General features: G+C 32.0%; 4 protein-coding genes across 4 annotated transcripts; 1 reads left to right on the forward strand and 3 right to left on the reverse strand.

Moving 5' to 3' along the window:
- Positions 1 to 364: 364 nt before the first annotated feature.
- Positions 365 to 1,773, reverse strand: LOC124914232 (probable galacturonosyltransferase-like 2). The gene has a single exon (XM_047454740.1). The coding sequence runs from the start codon at positions 1,703 to 1,705 to the stop codon at positions 623 to 625; it is 1,083 nt and encodes a 360-aa protein (XP_047310696.1). The 5' UTR covers positions 1,706 to 1,773; the 3' UTR covers positions 365 to 622.
- Positions 1,774 to 4,595: 2,822 nt separating this feature from the next.
- Positions 4,596 to 6,066, reverse strand: LOC124915162 (E3 ubiquitin-protein ligase RNF185-like). Its single transcript, XM_047455827.1, has 2 exons — positions 5,946 to 6,066; positions 4,596 to 5,528 (listed from the first exon to the last, which is right to left on the reverse strand). Exon 2 carries the CDS (start codon positions 5,520 to 5,522, stop codon positions 4,860 to 4,862), a length of 663 nt encoding a protein of 220 aa, XP_047311783.1. The 5' UTR covers positions 5,523 to 5,528; positions 5,946 to 6,066; the 3' UTR covers positions 4,596 to 4,859.
- Positions 6,067 to 9,104: 3,038 nt separating this feature from the next.
- On the forward strand, positions 9,105 to 10,137 carry LOC124915470 (elongation of fatty acids protein 3-like). The gene has a single exon (XM_047456191.1). It carries the CDS (start codon positions 9,134 to 9,136, stop codon positions 9,977 to 9,979), a length of 846 nt encoding a protein of 281 aa, XP_047312147.1. The 5' UTR covers positions 9,105 to 9,133; the 3' UTR covers positions 9,980 to 10,137.
- A 10,527-nt stretch (positions 10,138 to 20,664) lies between these two features.
- Positions 20,665 to 24,752, reverse strand: LOC124916097 (calcium uniporter protein 2, mitochondrial-like). The gene is made up of 4 exons (XM_047456831.1): positions 24,196 to 24,752; positions 23,346 to 23,840; positions 20,876 to 20,915; positions 20,665 to 20,786 (listed from the first exon to the last, which is right to left on the reverse strand). The coding sequence occupies exons 1-4, from the start codon at positions 24,745 to 24,747 to the stop codon at positions 20,665 to 20,667; spliced, it is 1,209 nt and encodes a 402-aa protein (XP_047312787.1). The 5' UTR covers positions 24,748 to 24,752.
- Positions 24,753 to 25,658: the final 906 nt, after the last annotated feature.

A 25,658-nucleotide genomic window follows, 5' to 3' on the forward strand; every position in this document is an offset into this window, starting at 1 on the left:
CTGGCTAGTTAGGGCAACCAAAAAAACAAAATATTAATTTAAACTTAAAAAAAATATACTCCACAAGAAACAGGAGTAATTTGTGGACATTAACATAAGTAAAGTGAACTGGATTAATTGCCAAATCCGCGCCGTAATGGTTGTCGTCATCAAATATGCAATTATTATTATTATTATTTTCTTTTTAAAAGTAATATAATTTTATTTTGAAACAAAATAAATAAATAAAAGAAATGTTAGGCTTTTTACCAGCAACCCAAAAGGAGATCGATAGTTACTATATACCAACACAACACAGCTTTAAAATCATACCCTAAAACCGTGTCACATTCAAACAATATCAACACCGAAAAATGCACAAAAATCAAGCTTAATTTAATTTTCATACAAAATTAATGTTATAAGAGAAAATATTATAGATAACAATACTTCAATTATAGCCGGATAATGTACAATTCCTTGTCCCGGGCATTAGCAACTATTATCGATATTGTTGGTAGACTATACGCCTCGTGGACGAAATGGAGAAGATCGAACAATCATAAACATAGTAGACAAAATATTAATAACCCTAATAATAGGTTTGGTTTTTTTAATACAAACCTAGAATATGGCTTAGGATTCAAGCATATATATTATGATTATGAGTTTGTAAGAGATCATATGGCGCCCATAAAGTATCAAGTGGACATGGCTGGCTCGAGTCTATACGAGCCCAAGGTTTACCTTTTCCACTCCAATGTAACAGGCTGACCGGACCCGGATGCAGATCTCTACAAAGACCCCGGAAATTATCTCCGCCGAGGCCGTGCTGGTTCCACCGGTGATCAACCGGAGCTATGTTTCCGGCGAATACAAGCAAGAAGGGGGGAAGAGAACCCAGTTCGTAAATTCTCATTCTTTTCTGAAGCTCCATCCATTCTGTTATTCTCATAGTGTAATCCCCTGCTCTCCATCTATCAAGATTCATTACCATCACGCCGGTGTTGAAATAACAAGGGTTCCTGCCGGCGAACGTTAATGAAATTGAAGGGTTAGACCAGAATGTGGGAGTGAAGTAGGATGTGAAATCTGCGTTGCAGTATTCCGGGGCGGCGAGGACTGCGCCGTTAGTTAGGGGAGTAGATGCCAGCTTGGCTATGTCGTCGACTAATACGAGGTCGGAATCTAGGTACACGACTGTGGATACGCATGTCGGGAGGAGTTCGGCGAGGTAGTTTCTAGCGTAGTTAAGTGGGGTATCGAGTGCGGATCGGATTGAGGTAGATATTAAACGGGAAACGGCGGCATCATCGAAGGGATAGATTTGAAACTTCAAGTATGGGAATGAATTTGCGACTGTGGATGCAGCGGTGGAGGCAAGGGAGGAGGTTATGAAATGGAAGACAATGTTGTCTGGACATGATGAGTGTTGGAGTATGGAGAAGATGGCTGCAATGGATCCCCGGAGATAGGTTTCGTCAAGGGTCATGGCGACATGAACTGCTTTTGATGAACACATGACGGCGGCGCCGGCGATGGAGGCGGCGCCGGCGGAGGAGGAGGAGGTGTGAGTGTCATGATCAAGGGAAGGGCAGGTGAAGGAGTTATAGAAAAGAGGGGCTTCTCTGAAGAATCGAGAAGAATGATGATCTTCTGTTGCATTGGTTGAAATTGAAATAGTGAGAAAGAGAATTGAGAGGAGATAAAATGATGATGGGATCATTTCTCTGTCTATAATATGAGATTTAGGTTTAAAACTTGAAGGAATGCTGATGCTGCTTTGTAGATGATGATGATGAAGAAGACAAGACAGGTGAAAATGGAGTTATGGAAATGGACTAATTTGAGAGGGGGTGATTTTGAGGTTGGTAGGACCCCTTGACCATTTGTGACTTTAAAATGGGACAATACAATAATTTATAATATTCCACATTCTTATATTGTATTATTATGTTATAAGCTATCAATTAGTAACATCTTTCATCCTTTATAACTAATATAGCAACGAAGTTGGAAATGAAAACAAAATTATTGAAACCGTCGTTGTTTGTGTAGGAGAGAAAAAAAAATTAATACTAAAAAAAAATTAAAAAAAATTGTCATGTTCGGAACAAAGAGTTTAATACAAATAAAACGTATTTATCAACGTCCAATTTCTTATTATAAGAGAATTAATTAAAATAAATGTGAATAGAAATACTTTATAGATGAATGCACCTAGTTTTTATGATAATAATGATTTTCACTCTTATAAAATCAAACCTCCTAGTAAGATTCTTATTGTGGTTATCCTGTTAAAATATTTATAAAACCAGCAATGGATAATACTAAAATGAAGTATTTCTTATAAGGATAACTGATTGTGACATATTTGTCAAGTAACAACTTTTTTTTCTTTTGAAAAATGTAAACTTTGCAATGGAAATAGGATCGAATTTGATAAATTTGATATCTTAAAAAATTATTTTTTTCATTTAACTAGCATAGTGAGTTAAATATTTGTAAATTTATTCTAAGTTTCTCATAATTTTCTTATGCTATAAGAGTTTTGAAAACTTTTGAAATGACACAAATTTTAAACTAGTGACAATTGAATAGTTGGTATGGTAATTAAACCTTATCTCAATTTGATTTTTCAACAAAACAAAATTCATGAAATAACATAGTAACAGGCCAATGAATAGTAGTTTAAGAAAATATGTAACATTTGGTAGTTAGTATTAAATACAAAAAAAAAACTACCCTTATAGGTAAAAACAAGTGAAATGTCTTGTCACTTTCAAATCAAATAGATCTAACATATTCTAGCAAAATAAATAAATAAATAGATCTACATACAAATCAACTTATTTACCATTATACATTTTATCTGTTAGTAATTTTTTCTGTACATTTTTACATTTTACTTAATCATTGTGTTTATTGCATCTTTAATATCCATCTCAATATAGTTGTTACTTGTCAAGTTTCAACCAAAAAAAAAATGTTTTAAATATATCTTATAATAAAATATAACAAAATCCATTTTATATAATTAAATTTCTATATAAATAAAAAATGCAAAAAATAGTTGTATAAAAAAAATTGTCTTGAACAAATTTACATAAGAGAGAATCATAAAAAGGAAATATTATTTGGTTTTGAAACAATTGAAAAAAATAAATTTGTTTAGTAAAGTGCTTATAATTATAAGTGAATAAGTAGGGTTTGAAGTAACATTATTTGTTATTGCTGAGATGTGCATTCAAACAGGTCATCATTATGATTGAACTCTTCTACATGTGCCATGTTAATAACTTACACCTCATTCACCATCATATGCATATGCACATGTGACATGTCATTAATTATTTATCATGATTCAATTATTTTTATTTATACAATTATATGATATTATAAACTACTTATATTAATTAAAATAAAGAGTTACATTTACATATGAAATTTTAATTTATAAATAATATAAAATAATATCTAAACAATTAAAATTTAAGAATCTATATAATCCAACAATCTTAAAACTTCGTGTACGAACTCTTTTATATTTCATAACGATGAGTGAAAAAGTAAAGCAAGTCAGAATAAACTATACTGCGGTGTCAGAATAATTTATACCAAATATTTTGAAGGACCCGTTAAATTTGTCATGACCCATGGGTTGGTAAGTAATATCATAAAATTAATGTTAAGTTATCCATGACCATCTACATATATGGTCAAAATAATAAAAAAAAATTCTACAAATTAATAAAAGATAACAGGACCTCACAATAAAAGATCAATTTCATAACTTTTTATTGAACAAAAGATAAACAACTCTAAATTTAACAACTTCATCTTTTTTTGCTGTTAAGAAAGTCACGCACATAAACTCGATAATGTATTACCAAGACAATTGACTTCATATCTTTTACTTCTAAGAAAGTAATGCACATAAACACAATAATGTATCACTAATACAATTGACGTATATGAACAACAAACGACCACGAAAACTGAGAATATTATTTAAAATATAAAAATTCCGGACGAAAAAATTGGTCAGACTAAATAATATGCCAAACTGAACAAAATATAACACGAACTCAAATCGTGGTGATAGAAAAGAAAATGAGACACCCCTAGACACTATCAAACGCTAAAAAAAATATCAAATGGGCAGCGAATAAAATGACTTTTCATCTTCTCTAAACAATTGTTAATTGTTAGTGAGACAAATAAGAATTTATGAGTTAAATCAAATTGGTATAATATATAAAATAAAGAGTATACATGTTACTTAAAAATTGGAAGAAAAAACAAAAACAGGATCATGTGGTGAAGTAGATCATTCAAAAGAGTCGCAGTCAATTCTTAATTTTGGCATGTCCAAAAGTCTTCGTTAATTAATTATTCGAGATGAAGAAGAAGAAAAGCATGTGGCCACATTTCCAACACATTTATTCAAGGAAACCAACTACGAATCACTTTTTATTAATTAATTTATGATGAGACAATAAAAATAGACCTACATGCCGACTTCTTCATGTTTATTATTGTCAACAACCAATTAATACGATTTATATCATCCTTGTTAGAATTCCAATAATGAAATCTGAAATAAAGGCAACAAACAAGAACTTGCAATTAAAGAACAATTAGAACAAAGAACATCATTCCATTCCTACTTTTACATATCATTCCTAGGTTCTACAATTCTGTCTTTCTTAAAGCTGTTAAATCCTAACAAACAAACAGATGACCACGACTCGAACTAAACCATTTACATTTCAAATGCAGTTAACTTCCCTACACATAATGTTGTATGTTCACAACTACCTCGAAGAAGATCAGCAAACCTCAAACGCGTTGAATCAAACAGAAACCTGTTTTCAAGATCAGATAAGTGCAATTACCACAAATAACCCAATCATGAAGAAAAGCATCTTTAGATAATAATCAGCTTGTTGTTGCTGCTGCTGCTGGCGGCCAGGAATGATCCCAGCATTTGGATATGTCTGAAACGGGCCAGAGAATGAATTCGGGTTAAACCCAGATTGAGCACCATACAAAGCATAAGGAAATCCATGAAACTGAATGTTGAGCAATGGCGGTATTAAACCCCCAAAACCAGCTGACATTGCAAAATTACGAAATCCAGCAAGTCCATATCCAAAATTAGGTAAGCTATTTGATTCGGGTGGTGATGCAGTTTGAGGCCTTTGTCCAGCAGGCCGGTTAGGGATTTCAATTCCAGGAACCGACTTCAACCTTGGATCAGTTGCAGGTGTCTTTCCTCTTCCATAAAGAGGAACCAACTTCTCCTCATCTATGATAGCCTTACAAACAGGGCAATCTTGCGATTGAGAATGAAGGCGTAGCCATCTGTAAAGACACGGCCAACAAAACAAATGGCCACAAAGAGTAACAATTGGTTCTTGTGCTAGTTCAAAACAAATGTTACATTCAAAATCACCAGCATCATTGCCTCCTGAGGTGGAAGGCGGTTGTAGGGGCTGAGAACTTAACGGTTCAGGTTCAGGTTCAGCCCCAATTGCCATTTCGAACTGAAAATAAACATATAATCAATGATTTATAAGAAGAAACCCTAGGGTTTGGTAATATCATTTCTTTTCTAAAACAATTACACATGCACATGCTGAAAATCATGTCATTAAGAAAACTCAAATAATGGACAAAAAAGAGAAGATATATACGTTTACAACAAGGATTCTTCGAATTTGAGAATGATTTAAGAACTTCAAATCAGCTAAAAAGAACACAAGGGTATTAGACATTACAACGTAAATCAGCTAAAAGAAGTTCAAATTATCAACACATTTCGAAGGATAAACACGGAATCAACCGTGATCAGTTCTTAAATCCGTTTGGAATGCACAAAACAGATGATTAAATGAATGAAATCAAACGCAAATTAACTTGCAGAGAATGGAAAACAGACGGTGAAGGAAGAATTAACTAACCAGAAGAATTGCAGATGAAGAAGACGACTAGAAATGAATAAGAACATGAAAGAAGTTTCTTGCACTTGGCTCTTCTTCTTCTCCAAGATTCCAACCCCCAACGAAGCGTCCTTGTTTTGGTAGGTGATTCGCACGTTATTTCATTATTCGTAATCAACGATCAGGAATGATTGCAACTTCTTACGATAATGAAATCGACGGTCAATATTTTAACATTTATTTATTTCACTTTTTGACTTTAATTTGTATTAGATGATAAATTTACCCTTAGACTTTGTTCTTGTTCAATTCAAGACTGTTAATCTAATTTGTTCGTTTTCGCCCGTAAACTATTCAAATTGTGCTGCATATGTTAATGGTCTTTTTCGTCCGACCAAATTCGAATAAAACAGAAATAATTTTTTTTTTAATTAAATTTTAAACTAATTCGAATTCAAATAAATTTTGAGTTGGTTTCAACTTATAAACTAAATTATTTTTTATTATTTATTTATAATTAATTGCATATAATTAAATAAGTATATATAATTTATTATATAATATATTTAAAAAATCGAATTTGGTTCAAACCGAAAATCAAATTTAAATTTGGTTCGGTTTTGAAATGACTAAAAAAAATTAAAAAAACCCTAACTTAAGATTCGAATAACTCGAAAATCGAATCGATAAATGCCCTAATTCTATTAAGATAAATAAATTTGTATTTTAGAACTCAAAATCTTTATATATATCAAATCAAATATAAGTTGTTATTTAATAAGTTGTTATTCAAGAACAATGTGCTTTATAAGATAAACAAAAGTTGAATCCAAGTGGAAATTAGGCGAAAAGGCCCATTCCAAAATACGAATTTCTCTAGTATAAAATTTTTGTCATAATTTAGGGTAAAATAAACTTGAAAAACGTGGGAGAAACAGTTAAGATTTCGAGGTTAACGAAGAAGTAAAAATTTGAGCGTTTTTTAATTTGCTTTCGATTGGGTGTCACTAGCCATTGATGAATTGTTTTGAATTTCATGACTATATATACAACTTAGAATGTATCCTTACTTTGTGTTTTTGCTCTTTATGATACAAGGTGCAATCTTCTTATTAATCAATATTTTTATATAAAATGAAAAGGTAATAAGTTTTTTACAAAAAAACAAAATAGTATATAAATATAATAAAGTGAACCAATCTACTTATCTACCCTAAATTCAATCTATTCTAAGCAAAAAAAATAGACATATATATATATATATATATTAATATTGTATTGTGATTAAAGTGCATGTTGTATTTTTTTATTTTCACAAAAACCACACTAAATAGAAAAATTACATTAGGCATGGAAGAAATTAAAGGCAAATGAGTTCAATGTTACATGTAGCTTTAAGTTCTCTTTTGTGGCACTTTAACAAATAAGGAAACATTATATTATCCAAGTCAAAATATTCACCACAACCTAGGGAAGCAATTGATATGACATTTAATAGTAATTAACCACTTTACATAATGCTTTTTCATAATTTCATAATCTTTTTACACACTTTAAATTTGTTAGCCTCTCATAACATGAATCAATTCATACATAATTTAATAATTTAACACAATTCTCTTTAACTTAAAGATTATTTTAATATTTTAAGAAAGAATTATGTTTTAAGCTATTTTAATGGATTATCCATGAAAAGATTATTATAAAATATTTTTACTTGACTGTTAGCCATAGTTTTGTAAAAGGGCTCCACATACTCTTCTCAAACAAAATTATTTATAACTAGACAAAAACAAGCAAATGTTATAAAAGACAATAAGTTAGTATTCCAATTGATAAGACACTCCATCTTTGAAAAAAATAAGATTTGTTTTAAAAAAAAATATATCAATAAATTATCCAGTTTTAACCATTCAGATTTGAAAAAAAAAGACTAAACATTATTACATACACTAGTGTCACACTTGAGATCTATTTCATATGCTGCATTTTAATTAAAAAGAATGTAGGTAACTTATTTCAGTTTCCACATTATATTTTAATTTAATATAATTTTATAGGGATTTTGTTTTTTCCCTTAAATTAAAAACTTTTGTAAGGGGCTAGTTTCATCTTAGTTTTTTTTAGAATTTTGATAAAACAAAATAAGTCATTTAAAATTTGTTTAAATTATTTTTATATTTCAAATTTAAATTTAATAAAAATGTTTTTTTAATATTTTAATTAATAAAATAATTAATTTGATGCTTAAAATTATAAAATAAAAGTCAAAATCAAAGAGTAATGATAAAGCAGTCAAAAAGTTTTTGTTTTATATTGTATCTCTTTTTTTCGATTTTTTATTATTAAAAAAAAGAACATTTAACAAATTTTCTCTTTCTAATTTATTATTATTATAATTAACTTTTTATAATTATTAATATATTTTTTTATTATATATATTAAATTAAATAAATAATAATTAATTATATTATATTATATTTAATTAAAAATATTTACTAATTAATTTGTTTATCAATAGATTTGAACATTGAAATTAATAAGTCAATTAAATATACATTCAAATGTTTATGCTCTAAACATCAATCCTTATAAAATTAAACAACACCATATAATCACAAAATATCTTAATTCATAAATAAAAACAATAATTAGTGGAGAATAACATTTTTTTTCTTCTTCATAAAAAATAAATGAAAAATACCCCAATTGATCATACTATTGTTACTGAAAATGATTGTAAAATATCTATTTTGTTGGCAAAAACACTGACAATGCATTTACTGGCCAAAATTTCAGAGCCACCGACTTATATTAGGTCTCAGATATTTCATTCTTATAAGATTTGTTTGATTTATAAAATTAAAATATAAAGTCTTGTGGTTTATTTTACATGATTTTACTTATTTTGGTTAGGTTACTAGTTCGAAACGTAATTATAACATTTTTTAACCATTTTAAGTTTATCTTCGGTCAATCCAAAATTCTACCCAAAATATCCATTTACTCTTTTATATATATATATATATATATATATATATAAAAATTTTCATTTGTAATCCAAACCTTTTAAAATTAAACTTAGATTATAAAAAAAAAAAATTCATACTCAATTTCTCATATGTCATTCTATATATCTAATTTAATCATCTAATCAATTTAATAATTGATCATACTTTCTTCATCCCTCTTGAAACAAGATACCAACAATGGAGATGCTCCAAGTTCTTACCTATTATCTTTCAGAGCATCCTCAAATCGTTAACTTCCGGTGGAGCCATGTTCATTCATGGGGTTCAACCTGGTCTTTCTTATTCTTATCCATCTCCTTTTACATTCTTCTTTCTCTCTTCCTCCACTTCTCCCTTTCTCTCCTCCTCCCCGGCCGCCGTCCAATCCCACTCGGTCCAATCCCAGCAATCCACAGTCTATCAATGTCTCTAATCTCCACCACCATCTTTTCCGGCATTCTATTATCCTCATCCGCCGAGATCCGTGACACAAGATGGTTCTGGCGTCGATCAATGACAACCCCATTTCAATGGTACCTCTGTTTCCCACTCGGTACTCGTCCTTCCGGCAGGGTATTCTTCTGGTCATACATTTTCTACCTATCAAGATTCCTCCACACTCTCCGAACCTATTTCAAGATTCTCCGGCGAAGGAAACTCTCCATATTCCAGCTATTGAATAACTCAATCGTTATCTCTATGTCATTTCTATGGCTTGAATATTCACAATCGTTTCAAGTGGTTGCCATTTTGTTGACTACGTCTGTGTATGCTTTAGTTTATGGGTATAGGTTTTGGACGGAGATTGGACTTCCTGGGACTTGTTTTCCGTTTGTAATTAGTTGTCAGATTTGGGTTTTGAGTTGTAATGTTCTTTGTCATGTTGGAGTTTTGATGCTTCATTTGTTTAAGGGTGGGTGTAATGGAATTGGAGCTTGGGTTATTAATTCGGTGCTGAATGGATTGATTTTGATTCTGATTTTGAATTTCTTGTTGGGTATGAGACAGAGAGAGATAGATGGGTCGGAAGAGGCAAAGGAATGAGTCCGGCGCCGGCTCCGGCGCCAGAAAGATCAATGAGGGTCTTCTCTGTTTCATATTTCTTCTATTGGGTCTGATTGAGATGTTTTAGTAAGTATTAGTGTACAAATTATACTCTTACATAAAGATTAAGGACTTTAAACAATATATTGACTTTCACTCCTCAATGGTCTATATTTTTTTTTGGATTTAAGAAAATAATATTTGTTTAATTGAAATAAATCATGTAAATATTTCCTTGCTAAATTATTAAAATATTTTAATATTTTAATTAATAAAATAAATAATTTAATAAATAATATTAGTAATGTCGTCATATATATTAACCTTCATATACATGTCATATTCATCACATACGTAGTCAAATTTTCGGTATATAAATTATAAAGATACGTACAAAATATTAGTATATCAAAATATGAGTACAAATAATACCGAATATTGACGATGTATCAAAATTTTGCTAATTATACAAAAAATAATAACCTAGGATTTTTTATATTTTTTTTAAAAATTTATATATATTAAAAATGATAGAAAATCGTTTTAACAAAATATACTTTTTATTTTTAATAATAATATTATTACTATTTTATAAACTATCTAGCAAAAGGTTAAAAAATAAATTTTTATTTTAAAAAAAAGTGAAATTGACGTGAATAAACATAACAATTATTTTAGTATATATTATAAATTTAAAAAACTCGTACCGATATCAACTGTTAGAATGATATTGATAAGATAGATAAAAAAAAAATAAAAACTAGATAAACTCCTATAAAAAATCAATAATAAACAAATTCTTACTAAATCAGATATTTGTCTCATTTACTTTTTTTTATATATTTATTTTGAAAAAAAGAGCTCAAAGATATTTATAGATAATTAAAAAAACCAAGTCTCCACTGATAAATCAAATTTCTGATTCTTACTTAAAAACAAATTGTAAAAAAAAAAAGAATATGTTAACTTTCTTTGAAAATAATATATAATTTTAATTAAATATATAATTATATATATCAAGTGATTTTCTACAAAATTAAAGCATATGTGAATTATTTGTTTTGTTATGAGATAGTAAAATCATTTATGAAAACAAATGTTTTTTTTTATTAAAAACACTTAAAAAAGAAGAAAAAAAGTTATACTTATTATTTCAAAAATAAATTAAAATCATAAAAAAATCAATCACAAATTACACGTTAGAAAACTATATACACACAAAAATATTAAATTATTATGTGGTAGAGGATGCATTTGTTATATCTGCCACGATTAATCATTGAATTACTCTAGAATATAGAACCTTCCATTTTAAGTTAGGTTTATTTATTGAGAGTTATATTTATTATATATAAAAATATTTTTGATACTGAATTATTCTATTCAATATACTTTAAATCAGAGGATTTTTCTTGTATTAAAAATCAATCTTTAAATGTATAAATATAATGTAGAAAATTGGATGAGAAAGAGAGATAAATGATGCCATATTCAAAATTCTTTTTTTTCTTTTTCTTTAATCATATTGGAAATTCCCGTGGTGGTTGGTTGGGCAGTCCATTTCTTACTTATCTAACTTTGCTGCTTTAAAGACCAACTTTTAGGTCTAATTATTATTCTAGTCTCAAAATTGCAATTTTAAAAAATAATATATGTATATATAAACTTATTTTTTTTTTTTTGAGTTTTCAGCTTTTATTTTTCTTACAATACACAAATATATGATAATCACTCTCATAAATTTAAACAAATTTTATCAATTCAAAACAACATAATATTATTAACTCTTCAAATGAGAGGTCGATAGCGACACCTTCGATTCTCCTTCCCATGTACGATACATGTCTATTCAATCTATCCGCGTGAACATCTTTGTCCTCGTTTCTTATATATGCATATATATTACAATCTTGTTAAATTTAAGACTAACTCTTACCCATTTTAATTTATTTTCTTATAATAATATTATACAAATATATAATATTGTCAAGAGATAGCAATAAGTAAAACAAATTTATCTAGCCTCTAGGTGTCATTATTATACGAATACGAGTCTATAAGGTTGATTAATTGTCATGCATAATGAAAATAAATAAATATTCTAATATTCATCTTGTCATATATTTCTATTGTAAATATATTTTGATATAATTATTTATTTATGAAAAATTGCATTAATTAAAATAAGGTAGACAAATAATATTTAACCAATTAAATATAAACACGTTTAACGATTTATTTGTTAATTAAAATAAAGGAAAATATAATAGAACACGCGGAACACAAGTTAGCGATTTGTAGAGCATGGTGGCCCCATTTCAATTAATTTATTGAATAAGACGGTCAATGATATAATATTTTAAACATCCCTCCGTTATTAATTAATTAATTAATTAATTATTTAAATTAAACCATTAAATATTATTTTTAAAGTGATTTCTACCTATTTTATTTTATATATACAATTAAATTTTTATAATTTAATAATGTTGAGACTAAAATATTTTATTAATTTAAAAAGATTTGTATGGTCTTTAAATGTTTAAGTCTAATCTACTAATTATAATGTATAATAATTAGAGATAAAACATAAATTAGAAAAACAAATTTCAATACACATTTTATGAACATACGTTCACAAAGTAATTAAATTTGTCAAGTTCATATTAATTTTTAATAAATAAAAAAGTTTTATGGTACCAAAAAATGTGTACATGATACGAACGTATAAATATAATTAGAAATCCATCGCTATAAAATATTCCTTAATTTTTTTTTTTAAATCACATCAACTTGATTATGGCTATGCATTATCGACACAAAATTGATATGAATCACTTGTTAGATTATCCAGGTGAAAGTAATAAATGTTACGATTAAAGAAATTGTGGCGAATACCATTCAAAATCAGAAATTGTGACGAATACCATTCAAAATCTGGTCGATGACGAAATTGAGAATGATTCAATAGATTTGGAACCGGACACTCGGAAAGAAGCATTGCAAGTGGCAACAACTCTTCACAAATTTTTGTTGTAATACAAAAATACAATGCCCCAACTTTAAGTGCACTGAAGAAATTTAAAGATGAACTCAATATAGATTTGAAATTCAAAAAAAAAAAAAAAAAGTGCCTATAACTTAGATTCATGTTTTACTAGACAATAGTAAATTTGGAATATTTTAGTAGTTATTAATTTATAGTTTTGTTGGGACTAATATATATACATTGTGATATAAAAAAATTATTATTAATTATTAATTTTATTTTCATAAAAGTTTTACTGTATTTGGGTTGTTTGAATATGGCTAGTTTAAATTTAGGAGTTGTATTTGGGTTGTTTGAATATGACTAGTTTAAATTTAGGAGTTGTTCAGAATAACCTGGTTATTTGGAAAATAAAGATGGGTGATTATTTTGTTAAGGTGGATAAAAAAAATCTTAAAAAGTATTAATATATAATAATATAACAAAAAATTAATAATTTAAAATAAAAAGTATTTTAGTAATTTGAATAATAAATTGAATGATGGGATGGAAGAAGTATAATAATTCGATAATTTAGAATTATGGTTATTTGAATAAACCTAACCGAACCCAAGACTATTAAACCTATATAAGTTTAGTATCCTCTTTCTATCTCTTATCATTTTTTATGCTAAAATGAAAGATGTCATACTCAGTTTTACAAGGTTAAGTTTAACCAAGAAATTTGATCAAAGTCATCTCAAAACTAACTCCCATAAAAGATATTTGCAAAAATATTTTTTTTTAAAAAATTTGGATCATTTTACCCTTCTTAAATTTTAATTTTTTTTTGCGCCCCACGCCCTTCTTAAATTTTACTTACTTTTTCTTTGCGCCCCAAGCCCTTCTTAAATTTTTACTTACTTTTTTTACGCCCCACGCACTTCTTCAATTTTACTTAATTTTTTTTCGCCCCACGCACTTCTTTGCGCCCCACACCCTTCTTAAATTTTACTTTTTTTTTGCCCCACACACTTCTTTGCGCCCCACGCCCTTCTTAAATTTTACTTAACTTTTTTTTGCGCCCCACGCAAATTTTTATTTTGCGTCCACGCACTTCTTTGCGCCCCACACTCTTAATATATTTTACTTAACTTTATTGCGCCCCACACCCTTCTTAAATTTTACTTACTTTTTATTTTTTATTTTTTGCGCCCCACGCAAAAATATACATAAAAATATATATCTTTATTATGTAAAATCGCTATTTATTTGATCTCTTATGCATAAAAAATATTCACATTCAGAACTGATGAGAACCATGTAGGAGACCTTGAACTTCAATACTAGTCACTGTTATTACAATCAACATGATCAATGTCAATAACTATATAAACATAATATAACCTTATAATCCACATTTATCCATCACCCATGTACTAAGAAGTTAAAATCAAGCTTCTCCTTTAAAGCATTTGATTCTCTATGCATATACGATATCTCAACCTTGTTACTCAATCGGCCCTCTAACAGCTGCTCTTCCATTTCATGCCTTAACTTTGAGAGAACTCCCTAAGTAAATAATGAAAAGACAACATAAATCACAAGTTAAACTAAAATGAAACATGGAAGATTTATGGAAATTTATTTCACTTTCTTACCTTGGTGTTCAAATGGAAGTACACTTTTGCCCTTTCCATCCTCTATTTTTCTGACAGTTGCAAATTAAATTGTACCTGTCAAACATCTCAATTTGACAATTGGAAAATGAAATAATAATGGAAACACCTTTTTATGTCATATATCCACAGTAGACCCATATGAGATCTTTAGAAAAAGAAAATAATCATACACAGATTTAAAATTTATGGGTGATTTCTGGATTCAAATCCAAAAGAAACAGGAAGTGTTTCCAAATTAAAAGAATTGCAATAGCATATGGATGTTAATGTCACATCTTAGGAAACATAACAAACCTTGGGAACTAGACTTTGAGCAGTTGTAATCCCACCATTGTCAACAACAATATCCATAAACTTGATGTCGATTGTTCAATACATAAATCTTCATTCTATAACAAAGAGAAATGATATGAGATGAGACGATGGAACTAGGAAATATGAAAATCGACACAATGCAATTTCCCAAACAAGGGATTCAGTTGTGCAACTAAAATAGAGACTAAGGCAGTAGCCATGGAGATAAGCTGTATATGCACACATAGGCTTCATTTAAAAACACCCTTTCATATCATTTTTGGATTTTTATTTATTTCAGCCCAGATTTAAATATGTATAAATCATATAATCTAGGTAAATTATATCTAGGTTACACCAGACCTTTCATACATAAGGTATCTGAATTTGTATGCAGAAATTCATTGGCAATTTATACAATCATAATTGGAGAAGTGGAAAGAGAGATCACCAATACTCTAACTCTTCCAGTTCTAAGCTGCATCCGAACTAGAAGACTGGTGTGATTCACAGTAAGAAGAGGGGAGAAGATTGTTAGACCAGAAAATATTATACCAAAGAGAGAGATGAGAAATTAGAAAATTGAGTCTAGCTCATTCATTACATAAAACATTCCAAGTGAAGGAAATCTCAGAATATACCCTAAAATTCCTTCAGCTATTTGACATAAGTCATATTAGACATAAAAGAAATACAGGTGTTCAAATAGAAATTAAACAAAGTTCAAGGACGAAATTAGTAAATTTTAAAAACAGAAAAAACTAGTTCTCATGATTTCATCTTCAACATCCACGTGTCACCTTTCTAGCCCTTCGATCAAATATCATTTGTATCAATATTCCCCCCTTTAAACGTTCGACGTCCTCGTCGAATGGAACGTTTCCTTCGTAAGCCCCAATCTGAAAGGACTTCCGGGTAATGGATTTGAAGAGCATCAACTTCTTCCCACGAACTGTCCTCCAATTCTCTGTCAGCCCACTGAACCAGTATTTGGTGTCGGCACCTCCCATCAACCACCACATTTCTCTCATCGTGTATCGCCGATGGTATATGGTTCTGTTTATTTATGAGAGGAATAGTTTCAATAACTCCGGGTGTGCCTTGGTAGCGTTTCAATTGGGAAATATGAAAAACATTATGTATTTTAGCTCCTTCTCCCAAAGCTAAACGGTAAGCCACTGCACCCACTTGTTCCGTGACTCGAAAAGGACCAAAGTACTTTGGTGAAAGTTTGTGACATCGTTTACGCACAGACAATTGGCGATAAGGTTGCAGTTTCACTAGGGCCCAATCCCCAATGGCCAATGTAGCATCCATCCTGTGCTTGTCTTGCGATTGTGTCATTCGATTTTGAGCTCGTTGCAAGTGGAACTTAAGCAACTGTAGTGTGGCCTCTCGTGATAACAAAGCCTGGTCCACAACTTCTACCTTTGAATCCCCTGCCAAGTATGGAACATGGATCGGTGGTTTAAGCCCATAGACAGCTTCAAATGGAGTCATCTAGATAGCTGAATGGAAATTGGTGTTGTACCACCACTCTGCTAAAGGAAGCCATTGGACCCATTCGTCTGGACGTTGACCTGCCATACAACGCAAGTAAGTGCCCAAACATCTATTCACCACCTCCGTTTGACCATCTGTTTGTGGATGGTAAGCAGTTGAAAGTGATTGTTGCACCCCTTGAAACTTCAAAAACTCTTGCCAAAAAGCACTTAGGAAGATCTTGTCCCTGTCACTGATAATAGATAAGGGCATGCCATGGAGCTTGAAGACGTTGGTCATAAAAGTCTCAGCCACTGTTTTGGCTGTGAACGGGTGTTGCAGTCCCATAAAATGAGCCATCTTTGATAATCTGTCTACGACTACAAAAATCATTGTCTTCCCTTTAGATTTGGGTAAACTTTCAATGAAATCTATGGAGATTTATTCCCAAAGTCCATTAGGAATGGGTAACGGCTGCAAAAGACCTTTGTAAGCCAAGTTGTCCCCCTTGTTCTTTTGACAGATTTCACACGTTCTAACAAACTCTCTGACTTCTCTTGCCATTCCAGACCACGCATAAACCTGTTGGAGTTTCTTAAGAGTCACCAAGACACCCGAATAACCTCCTGTCGCGCTGGAATGCATGGCTGCAATGAGAATGCTTCTCAATTCAGGTCCATACCCACCACCATTTTCCCCTTTTTTCGAAGAACACCATCAATAAATGTGAAATCAGGATGAGCCTCAGGGTCAGCTCGGAGCTCACTGATGAGTTTCTTTATATTGATATCATGTTCCCAAGTTGTCTGAATGCGTTTCAAAACTGGAGAATGATATACAAAAATTCCAGCACATTGTACCTCAGCATTTCTTCTAGACAATGCATCAGCAGCAACGTTTTCATTTCCTCGTTTGTATTGCACAGTGAAGTCATAGCCTATCAACTTGTACAACCATTTCTCTTGTGCAGGAGTCTGCACTCTTTGCTCTAACAAGTACTTAAGTGCTTCATGATCAGTTTTTACAGTGAACGGCTTATAACGTAAGTAAGGTCTCCACTTTTCCACAGCAAAGGTGAGAGCCATCAATTCTTTTTCATATGTAGAGGATGGAGTCTTTTCGATATCAATTGCTCTGCTTATAAACGCAATTGGTTGCCCTTTCTGCATAAGTACAGCTCCAATTCCTTGACCACTAGCGTCTGTCTCCACCACAAAGGGTGTGTTAAAATCGGGTAATGCTAAGACTGGTGGTGACATCATTACCCGTTTCAACAGCTGAAAGGCTTCTACAGATTCATTATTCCACCTGAAATTACCTTTTTTCAACATATTGGTTAGAGGCTTAGCCAGAATTTTATACCTCTTGATGAACCTACTATAATATCCCGTGAGACCCAAGAATCCCCTCAGTTGCTTAATGGATTGTGGAACCGGCTAAGTGTCCATAACTTTCAGCTTATCTGGGTCTGCTGCAACTCCTTGCTTATTTATAATGTGACCCAGATATGAAATTTGTTCACAACCAAATTCACAATTTTCCTTGTTCAGGAATAAATTGTGTGTCCTTAATGTCTCCAAAACATGTTTCATATGAGCCAGATGGTATCTCAATGTTGAGCTGTACACAAAGATATCATAAAAAAAACTAGGACAAATTTCCTTAAAAATGGTTTGAGAATGGAGTTCATAAGGCTCTAGAAAGTAGATGGGGCGTTAGTGAGTCCAAAAGGCATCACTAGAAATTCATATAATCCTTCGTGAGTTCTGAAAGCTGTTTTGTGACAATCAGGGGGATGCATTCGAATTTGATGGTAGCCAGACCTTAAATCCAACTTCGAAAAGAACTCTGAGCCATGTAACTCTTCCAATAACTCCTCAATGATGGGTATAGGAAACTTATCCTTGACTGTGACTGAATTTAGCTTTATGTAATCAATACACAGCCTCCACGATAAGTCCTTTTTTCTAACTAAAACAACAGGGGCCGCAAACGCGCTATGACTGCGGCGGATGATTCCCTTCTCCAACATTTTGTCCACCATCTGTTCAATCTCGGTCTTTTGCAGAGCTGGATATCTATAGGGTCTAAGACAGATTAGCTTAGTACCCTCTTTAAGATGAATATGATGATCTTGTTCTCTCACTGGAGGAAGTTCCAATGGCTTAAGAAATAAATCTCCAAAATCCTGCAGCATCCTTTGGAGTTCAGTGTTTAATTTCCCCGTAGTTGTTGTCATCAATGAAAAGAATTGTCCTTCACCACTGCAATCCCTCATTTGTACCAGTGCAGCATTGTTCCCCTTTTTCAGCAATTTAGATAGCTGTGTTCCCTGCATCACCTCAATCTGAACATGACTAACACCCTACAAAAGAGTAGAAGTGCCATTCCTAATGAAGGATAGTGTTAGTTTCTCAAAATCCCAGCAAGATGGGCCTAGAGTGATCAGCCACTCTATTCCCAAAACAATATCATAACTGATCATGGCCAACACTTTCATGTCTGCAATATATTCTTCTCCATTCATGGCCCAATGCAGATTATGACAGTAGCATGTACTAAGTATGTTGGAACTATCAGCAACCTTCACGGAAAGGGCTTGGGTAGGTTGTGTGGGGTGGTTAATGTTTTTTAGAATCTGGCTATTTATAAAATTGTGCGTACTTCCAGTGTCTATGAGAATGATCACAAGAAGAAGACCCACTAGGCCTGAAATCTGCAATGTTTGATAATGCTTGGAACCTGTCAAAGCATGTAAAGAAATGGATGGTTCATCAATTGAGGTTGGTTGAGATGGGTAGGCAGTAGAACCAATTTCATGGTTTTCAGGTATGGCTAAATTCCAAGCTTCTAGATCGCTAGTCAAGACCATAAACAATTTGGCCTTGCATTGATGCGTTCTATCCCATTTTTCGTCACAAGTATAGCATAAGCCTCTTTTTCTCTTCTCATCCATACTCAAGTGGTCCAATGGTTTCATTTGATCTGGTGGCAATGTTTTGGTTATAGGATTATAAGGAGTGATTACTTTTTGGCTGGAATAGGTTGATTTAGAAGGGCTCGGCCAGACTGATTTAGAGTAGGGTGGTTTAGGCAACAAGGGAGGTTTAGGGCTGTATAGGTGACCACTGTTCATCAACGATCTGTATGTAGATTCCTGCACTTTAGCTATTTCCATGGCTTCATTCAGGGATTGGGGAATCATTAGTCTTATGGCATTAACAATTTCTTCTCTCAGGCCACTAAGGTAACATTCAATAACATACTCTTTAGGCATCTGTATTAACTTCTGAGAGATAGACATATACCTGACATTATATTCTTGCACAGAAGCTGTTTGTTTCAGGTTCATAAGTTGATTCATCGACGTCTCATGAACTGATGGTCCAAATTGCTGCAACAGAATACTTCTGAAGCTGTCCCATGTAATGGCAACTGTCAATGACCTAGTTTGTAAGTAAGAACCATACCAGGTTCTTGCATCACCACTAAAGTGGATTGGAGCTATGTCCACCTTCGTTGCATCTGAGGTGCGATCGACTCGGAAGAACTGCTCGGCGGAAATCAGCCAGCCTTCCACGTCTGATCCATCAAATTTTGGGAAGTCCACCTTCGTTAGACGAGTTGGAGGGATATATTGTCCTTCCCTTGGCAGGGGTCCTCTCGACGATCCTTCTGAGTCGAAGGTAGGATCTCGATTGGGTTTAGAGGAGAGTGATTCAAGACATTCTTCAAGGTGTCCAAACTTACCTTCCAGTGAGTCCACTCGCTGATTGAAGCTGTTCTGCATTTCGCTTAGGGTTTGATTCAAAGTTTCGAGGGTAGCGCGCAACGTCTCGTTATCCGACTGATGGCGCGTCTCAACCATCGTAGATCGTTAGCTCTGATACCAAATGGTGTGATTCACAGTAAGAAGAGGGGAGAAGATTGTTAGACCAGAAAATATTATACCAAAGAAAGATATGAGAAATTAGAAAATTGAGTCTAGCTCATTCATTACATAAAACATTCCAACTGAAGGAAATCTCAGGATATACCATAAAATTCCTTCAGCTATTTGACATAGATCATATTAGACATAAAAGAAATACAGGTGTTCAAATAGAAATTAAACAAAGTTCAAGGACGAAATTAGTAAATTTTAAAAACAGAAAAAACTAGTTCTCATGATTTCATCTTCAATATTCACGTGTCACCTTTCTAGCCCTTCGATCAAATATCATTTGTATCAAAGACTCCCTCTGCAGAAATCTTCAATATTACATTGCTATCCATCCATTGTTGTTGAAAACAGATTCAATAGAAGCCACCATAGAGGATAAATATTCAAGAACCGCACTAGTCTTGTTATCATGAAGATCTGAATGAACTAAACATAACACTGAATATGAAAAAGAGATACAACAATCATATCGCTATATTTTGTATTCCTCAAAGAGGAGATATCATTCTTTATTAATCAGTAAGCACCATCGTGAACCCCGGATCCTTCAGTTTCAATCTGAGCTGCCTGAATGAGCAAGAGAACATTCACTAAATTGATTTAGGAAGAGGATATACCATTACTCTGTAAAAAAATGAAGCCTCAATGGCCATATCTAAGAGTCTATTCGTGCAGATGGTTGCGGGGGTGGGGAACCTTAAACCCTAAAACCTATCCTACACAGCATGCAAAAGGAGCAAAAATAAAAATAAAAACTCACCTGAATATTGAATATGAGAGAGGTGAAGGGTTGCGGGGAGGCGTACGTCGTTGCTTGGCGATCGTCGGGAAGAAACCGGGGAAGAGAGTGCAGGGAGAGCAATGGTCGGTTCCGGGGAGAAGAGGGAAAGAAAAGAAGAAAAAATTGGGGAAGAAGGGAAGGTTACTGGAATAAAAAAATTATAATAAGGGTAAAATGGTCAAAAATTTTAAAAAAATGTTATATTTGAAAATCATTTTATCCGGATTAGTTTTGAGAGAAAGGTTACTTTTAGGGTCATTTGATCAAATTCTCAGGGTGGTGGGGAAATTTGATCAAATGACCCTCTCTCAAAAGAGGGTCATTCTCAAAAGTAACCCTAATAAAACGCCGCTGTAGTTCTGTTCAACTCTTTCAGTCGGCAGCCGCTGTCCGTTAGCTCAATTGAGTTGGCGTGTCACGCAATAGAGTTGGCGTTCCACACAATTGAGTTGGCGTGCCACGCAATTGCCACGCAATTGAAAAAATTTACAAACCATTTAGAATAAGCAAAAAATATACATTTCTCAGCATTTCAAACTAAAACCCTAAAATTATACATTTCTTTGCATTTCAAACTATACAATTCTCAGCATTTCAAACCCTAAACCTTAAACTAAAACCCTAAAACATTTCATACTCAACATGCTAAAGAGGGAGGAGTAGTCGAATTAACCTGAGAAATGCTGGGCGAACATCGGGGAAACGGACTCAGCGTCCGGCGCTTGGCGATCGTCGGGTAGTAGTCGAGCTCGAGGGGTTGCACGTCATCCTATGGCGAACGTCGGGGATGGTGTAGTTGGGGGAGTCGAGGGGAGGGCTTGGGGGGAGAGTAACGATTGCGGGGATAAGAACGAGGGAAAGAAAAGTGAGAAATTGGGGGAAAGGGGTTACGGGAATAAAAAAGAATAAGTAAAAGTAAAACTGTCCAAATTTAAAAAAAAGGTTAAATATAAAAAATGATTTTATTAGGGATACTTTTGAAAATGACTTTGAGGGTATTTGATCAAATTCCCTGTTTAACCTCAATTTAGAAAAAGTCTTAAATAATGAATATGCAATTTAGAATAATGATATGGATTGGGGTTAATTATAAGAAAGAGTTTTTTTTTTTAATTATTTTTAAATATGGTCATTGGGCTGTCTAAGGATTGAGGGCTGTCATATCTTATTGGCTTGATGGGCTTATTCCAGTATGCTCTTGACATAATAAAATTAATATATTTCTTTTAGTATTCCTAGTATTAATTATTTTTACTTAATAATTATATTAATTATATTTGTTTAATAAACAATAAAAATATGTTACGAAATCAACCACTATAATAAAATTTTAAACCAACTTAATAAATATTTAGCAATTATTCAAGACATTAAATCAAACGCAAAAATATAAAGGCATAACCAAAATAAATACAAACAATTTGGTCTCGAATTTATAAAAACTTGTAAATTTAGTCCAACAATTGAAAATGTCGATAAATAAGCTAATAACCTCTCGACAAAATCTGAATGCAAGTTAACTTCTTTTGACATTCTGAAAGTAAGTTCGATGAATATTGCAGAAAATGTCGAAGAATTTATTTGGAATCCTGCTAGATATATTTCTTCCTTAAGTGTGAAAATGTAGTCTATCTGGTATTTGTTTCTTACTCTTTTCTTTGTTCATTTTGCTGTTGCACCTCTTTTGAAACAAAAGTAGGACTGCATAATAATCTTCAAAAACAAGTCTTTATACCCTTCATTTAAAATTAAGTAGAGATTTTGAAAAACCCAAATAGGCCTTTGAAGGAATCAATTTCAAAACGGATGATTGAGCTTTTGTTATTATAGACCAAGATTTCAGGTGTGTTTAAGTGCATCATTGATTGATTTGATTTCCTTTTTGTTTTTGTAAAGTGAAGAGCAGCACAAGGCTTGGATTGGAGATTTGTTAATTATTCCCTCAAAAGCCAATAGTTTTGAGTTTTTCTAGATAGTTGAGATAGTGAGTAATCCTTCTTCAATGAATAAGACCAAATCTTGAGATGGTCTTGAAAATAGGCATCACAACTTGTTACTAAACAAAATCTTGAATAATAATGTCAAAAATGTTACACTTGCTATATAATTAATAAGATAAATGAATTTCAACAAATAAAAAGCCGATCCAATCTGATCTCAACTCAACTCAACTTTCATCGAACTAAAATGAAACACCTCTCATTTCATTTGTATACCAAACCATTAATATTCGCACAACCATTGTTATGATCCAACAATGGTGGTGCAAATTCAAAGCCATTACAATTTCCGGGCATGTCATCCAAGTAAGGATAAAAAGCTACCCTAAGTTGTTCATACCTCTCATTATCAAAATTGAACTTCTTCACGAGTTTCTTCTTCTTAACTTGAAACCGGCTGTTATAGAAACCGTTGAAGGAAGGTTCTATAGCTGTTCCAAGAAAGAATGCATAACCAAAAATGAAATAGATAGACGTAATGAAGAAACAAACTGGCTCCATCTCGTTCCAACTGAAGAACGAGTAAGTCAAGGCTATCGACACGATTGTCTGCGATATTAAGTAACCAAAACCACCCCATAGCTCCCTCCTAACCATAGATGCAGCTTTCATGTCAATCATCTTCCTTTGCAACTCCATTTGTTGAAACTCCTTCCATCTTGGATTGTCTTCATCTAGAGGCAGTATTGCTCTTTGAACAAATTTCGTCACCTGTAATAATCAAAGAACAATGTTTGTCAAATTGAAAAGGTTCTGTTATTAACATGTGCTTTGTCCTAAATTGATTAGGGTTCATGTTATAGCTTCCTAAATTCAAAAAACAACACTAAGGATTGTAATCACAAACGTTGAATTGCCAACAGGTAATAGATCTTGCCCAACAATGGTTTCAACCCTGTGGATGGAAAATCACCATAATAAAACTCTATCAGTTTTCGATAGATCGATCAATCAAAATCTGAACAAAACCCAAATCATTGTCATGATTAACTAACTAGTTGTTCTGTAATTGTATGATGCAGATGAAACAGAGCATTTTCAAATAAAGAAATGGGGAGTTACGAACCTGTTCAGGTTTTGTGTAAACGGTATCACCCATAACAATAACGAAACCCGACTTTCCAAGAATCTCTGCATATTGAACAGCCATGTCTAAATTCGAACAATCTTCACTGCAAACATTGATCAATTCCGAATACGTAATTTGATGTTTTTTGATCAGCCTGAGTCGTGATTTTGCCATGTGAAGCTGGGCCAAATTAATCAGTTTCTTCGTGGTTTCCACCGTTAGATCCTGGTTTTCCGACGTCGGAGAAAGGGGATCGGTGAGTCCTTCGAACCGGATCCTATCCAGTTTCCTGATATCCAAATCCCTTAAACATTCACGAAGATTTCCTCCCATTGGAAAAGAACTTACCTCCGGCGGCAGCTTTTCCGATTGATTATACATCGGCTTCCATTGTCGGAGCAAGCAAGACCTTGATTTATCCGGTGGAGTAGGAGGACTAAGGATCTGAAAGGCCGATGGAGAAGGTGATAAAAGAGAGGACGTTAAGATTGGTCTAGAGAATTTGGCAATGGAGAAAAATGGAGAAGCCAGCATTCTTTTGAACGCCATTTTTGAATAAAATATGGATTCAGAGTTTTACAAAGGAGGAGATGAAGAAGATGAAGATGAATGGCTTATATATATATTGTGGATTTAACCTAACAATTTAAAAAGATAATATCAAATCAAACAAGACCTTAAACATTTTTTACAGCTAAAAAGTAGCTTAGATATGGCTAGAGTCAATTAGAAAAGGATTAGATTGTTCTTTGTTACCGTTTCCTATTCGCCGCGTCACATTATTCAAGGCCTTGTTTGGTAATGACTATTTAATTAACTTATCATTTTTATACATGTATTTTCATTAATCATTAATTAATTTATCAAATATAATACTTTCAATTAATTTATTTTTATTAAATTTTAATATTTTTACCAAACAAAGATGATTTGAATTTCATAAATTCTAACAAGTCCAAGATAGACAAAAATCTTATGATTAATAAAATCTTAATTTTTTTTTTAGTACTTTTTATATGAAATAGTCATTTAAATATATATATATATAAATATATATATAAGATTATGATAATTTGTATGAATTCATTCAAATATTGAGTGATTAATGAGATATTACACAATTGAAATTAAATTATTATTATTTTATTTATAAAGAAACTTTAATGAAGAGGAGTTATGGTTAAAGATAAGTTAAGAGTCACGCAAACGTGTCGCCACATATAACGTAATATCCAACGTCCATATTTTTTTTTTAATCTTTATTATTACTTGAATAAATGGTAAAAAATATGTAATGTTTTTAATAATAATGATAATCCTTTTTTTGAATTAGTCTATCTATATCTGTCATAGTCATAGACACGCAATCGAGTCGCCACATATCCTATGTTAATAATAATATTATAACATTAAAATCTAACTATTATCTTATATTTAAATAACTTTTGTTATATTACTAT

This window comes from Impatiens glandulifera, chromosome 9 (assembly GCF_907164915.1).
Source record: "Impatiens glandulifera chromosome 9, dImpGla2.1, whole genome shotgun sequence".
Lineage (NCBI taxonomy): Eukaryota > Viridiplantae > Streptophyta > Magnoliopsida > Ericales > Balsaminaceae > Impatiens > Impatiens glandulifera.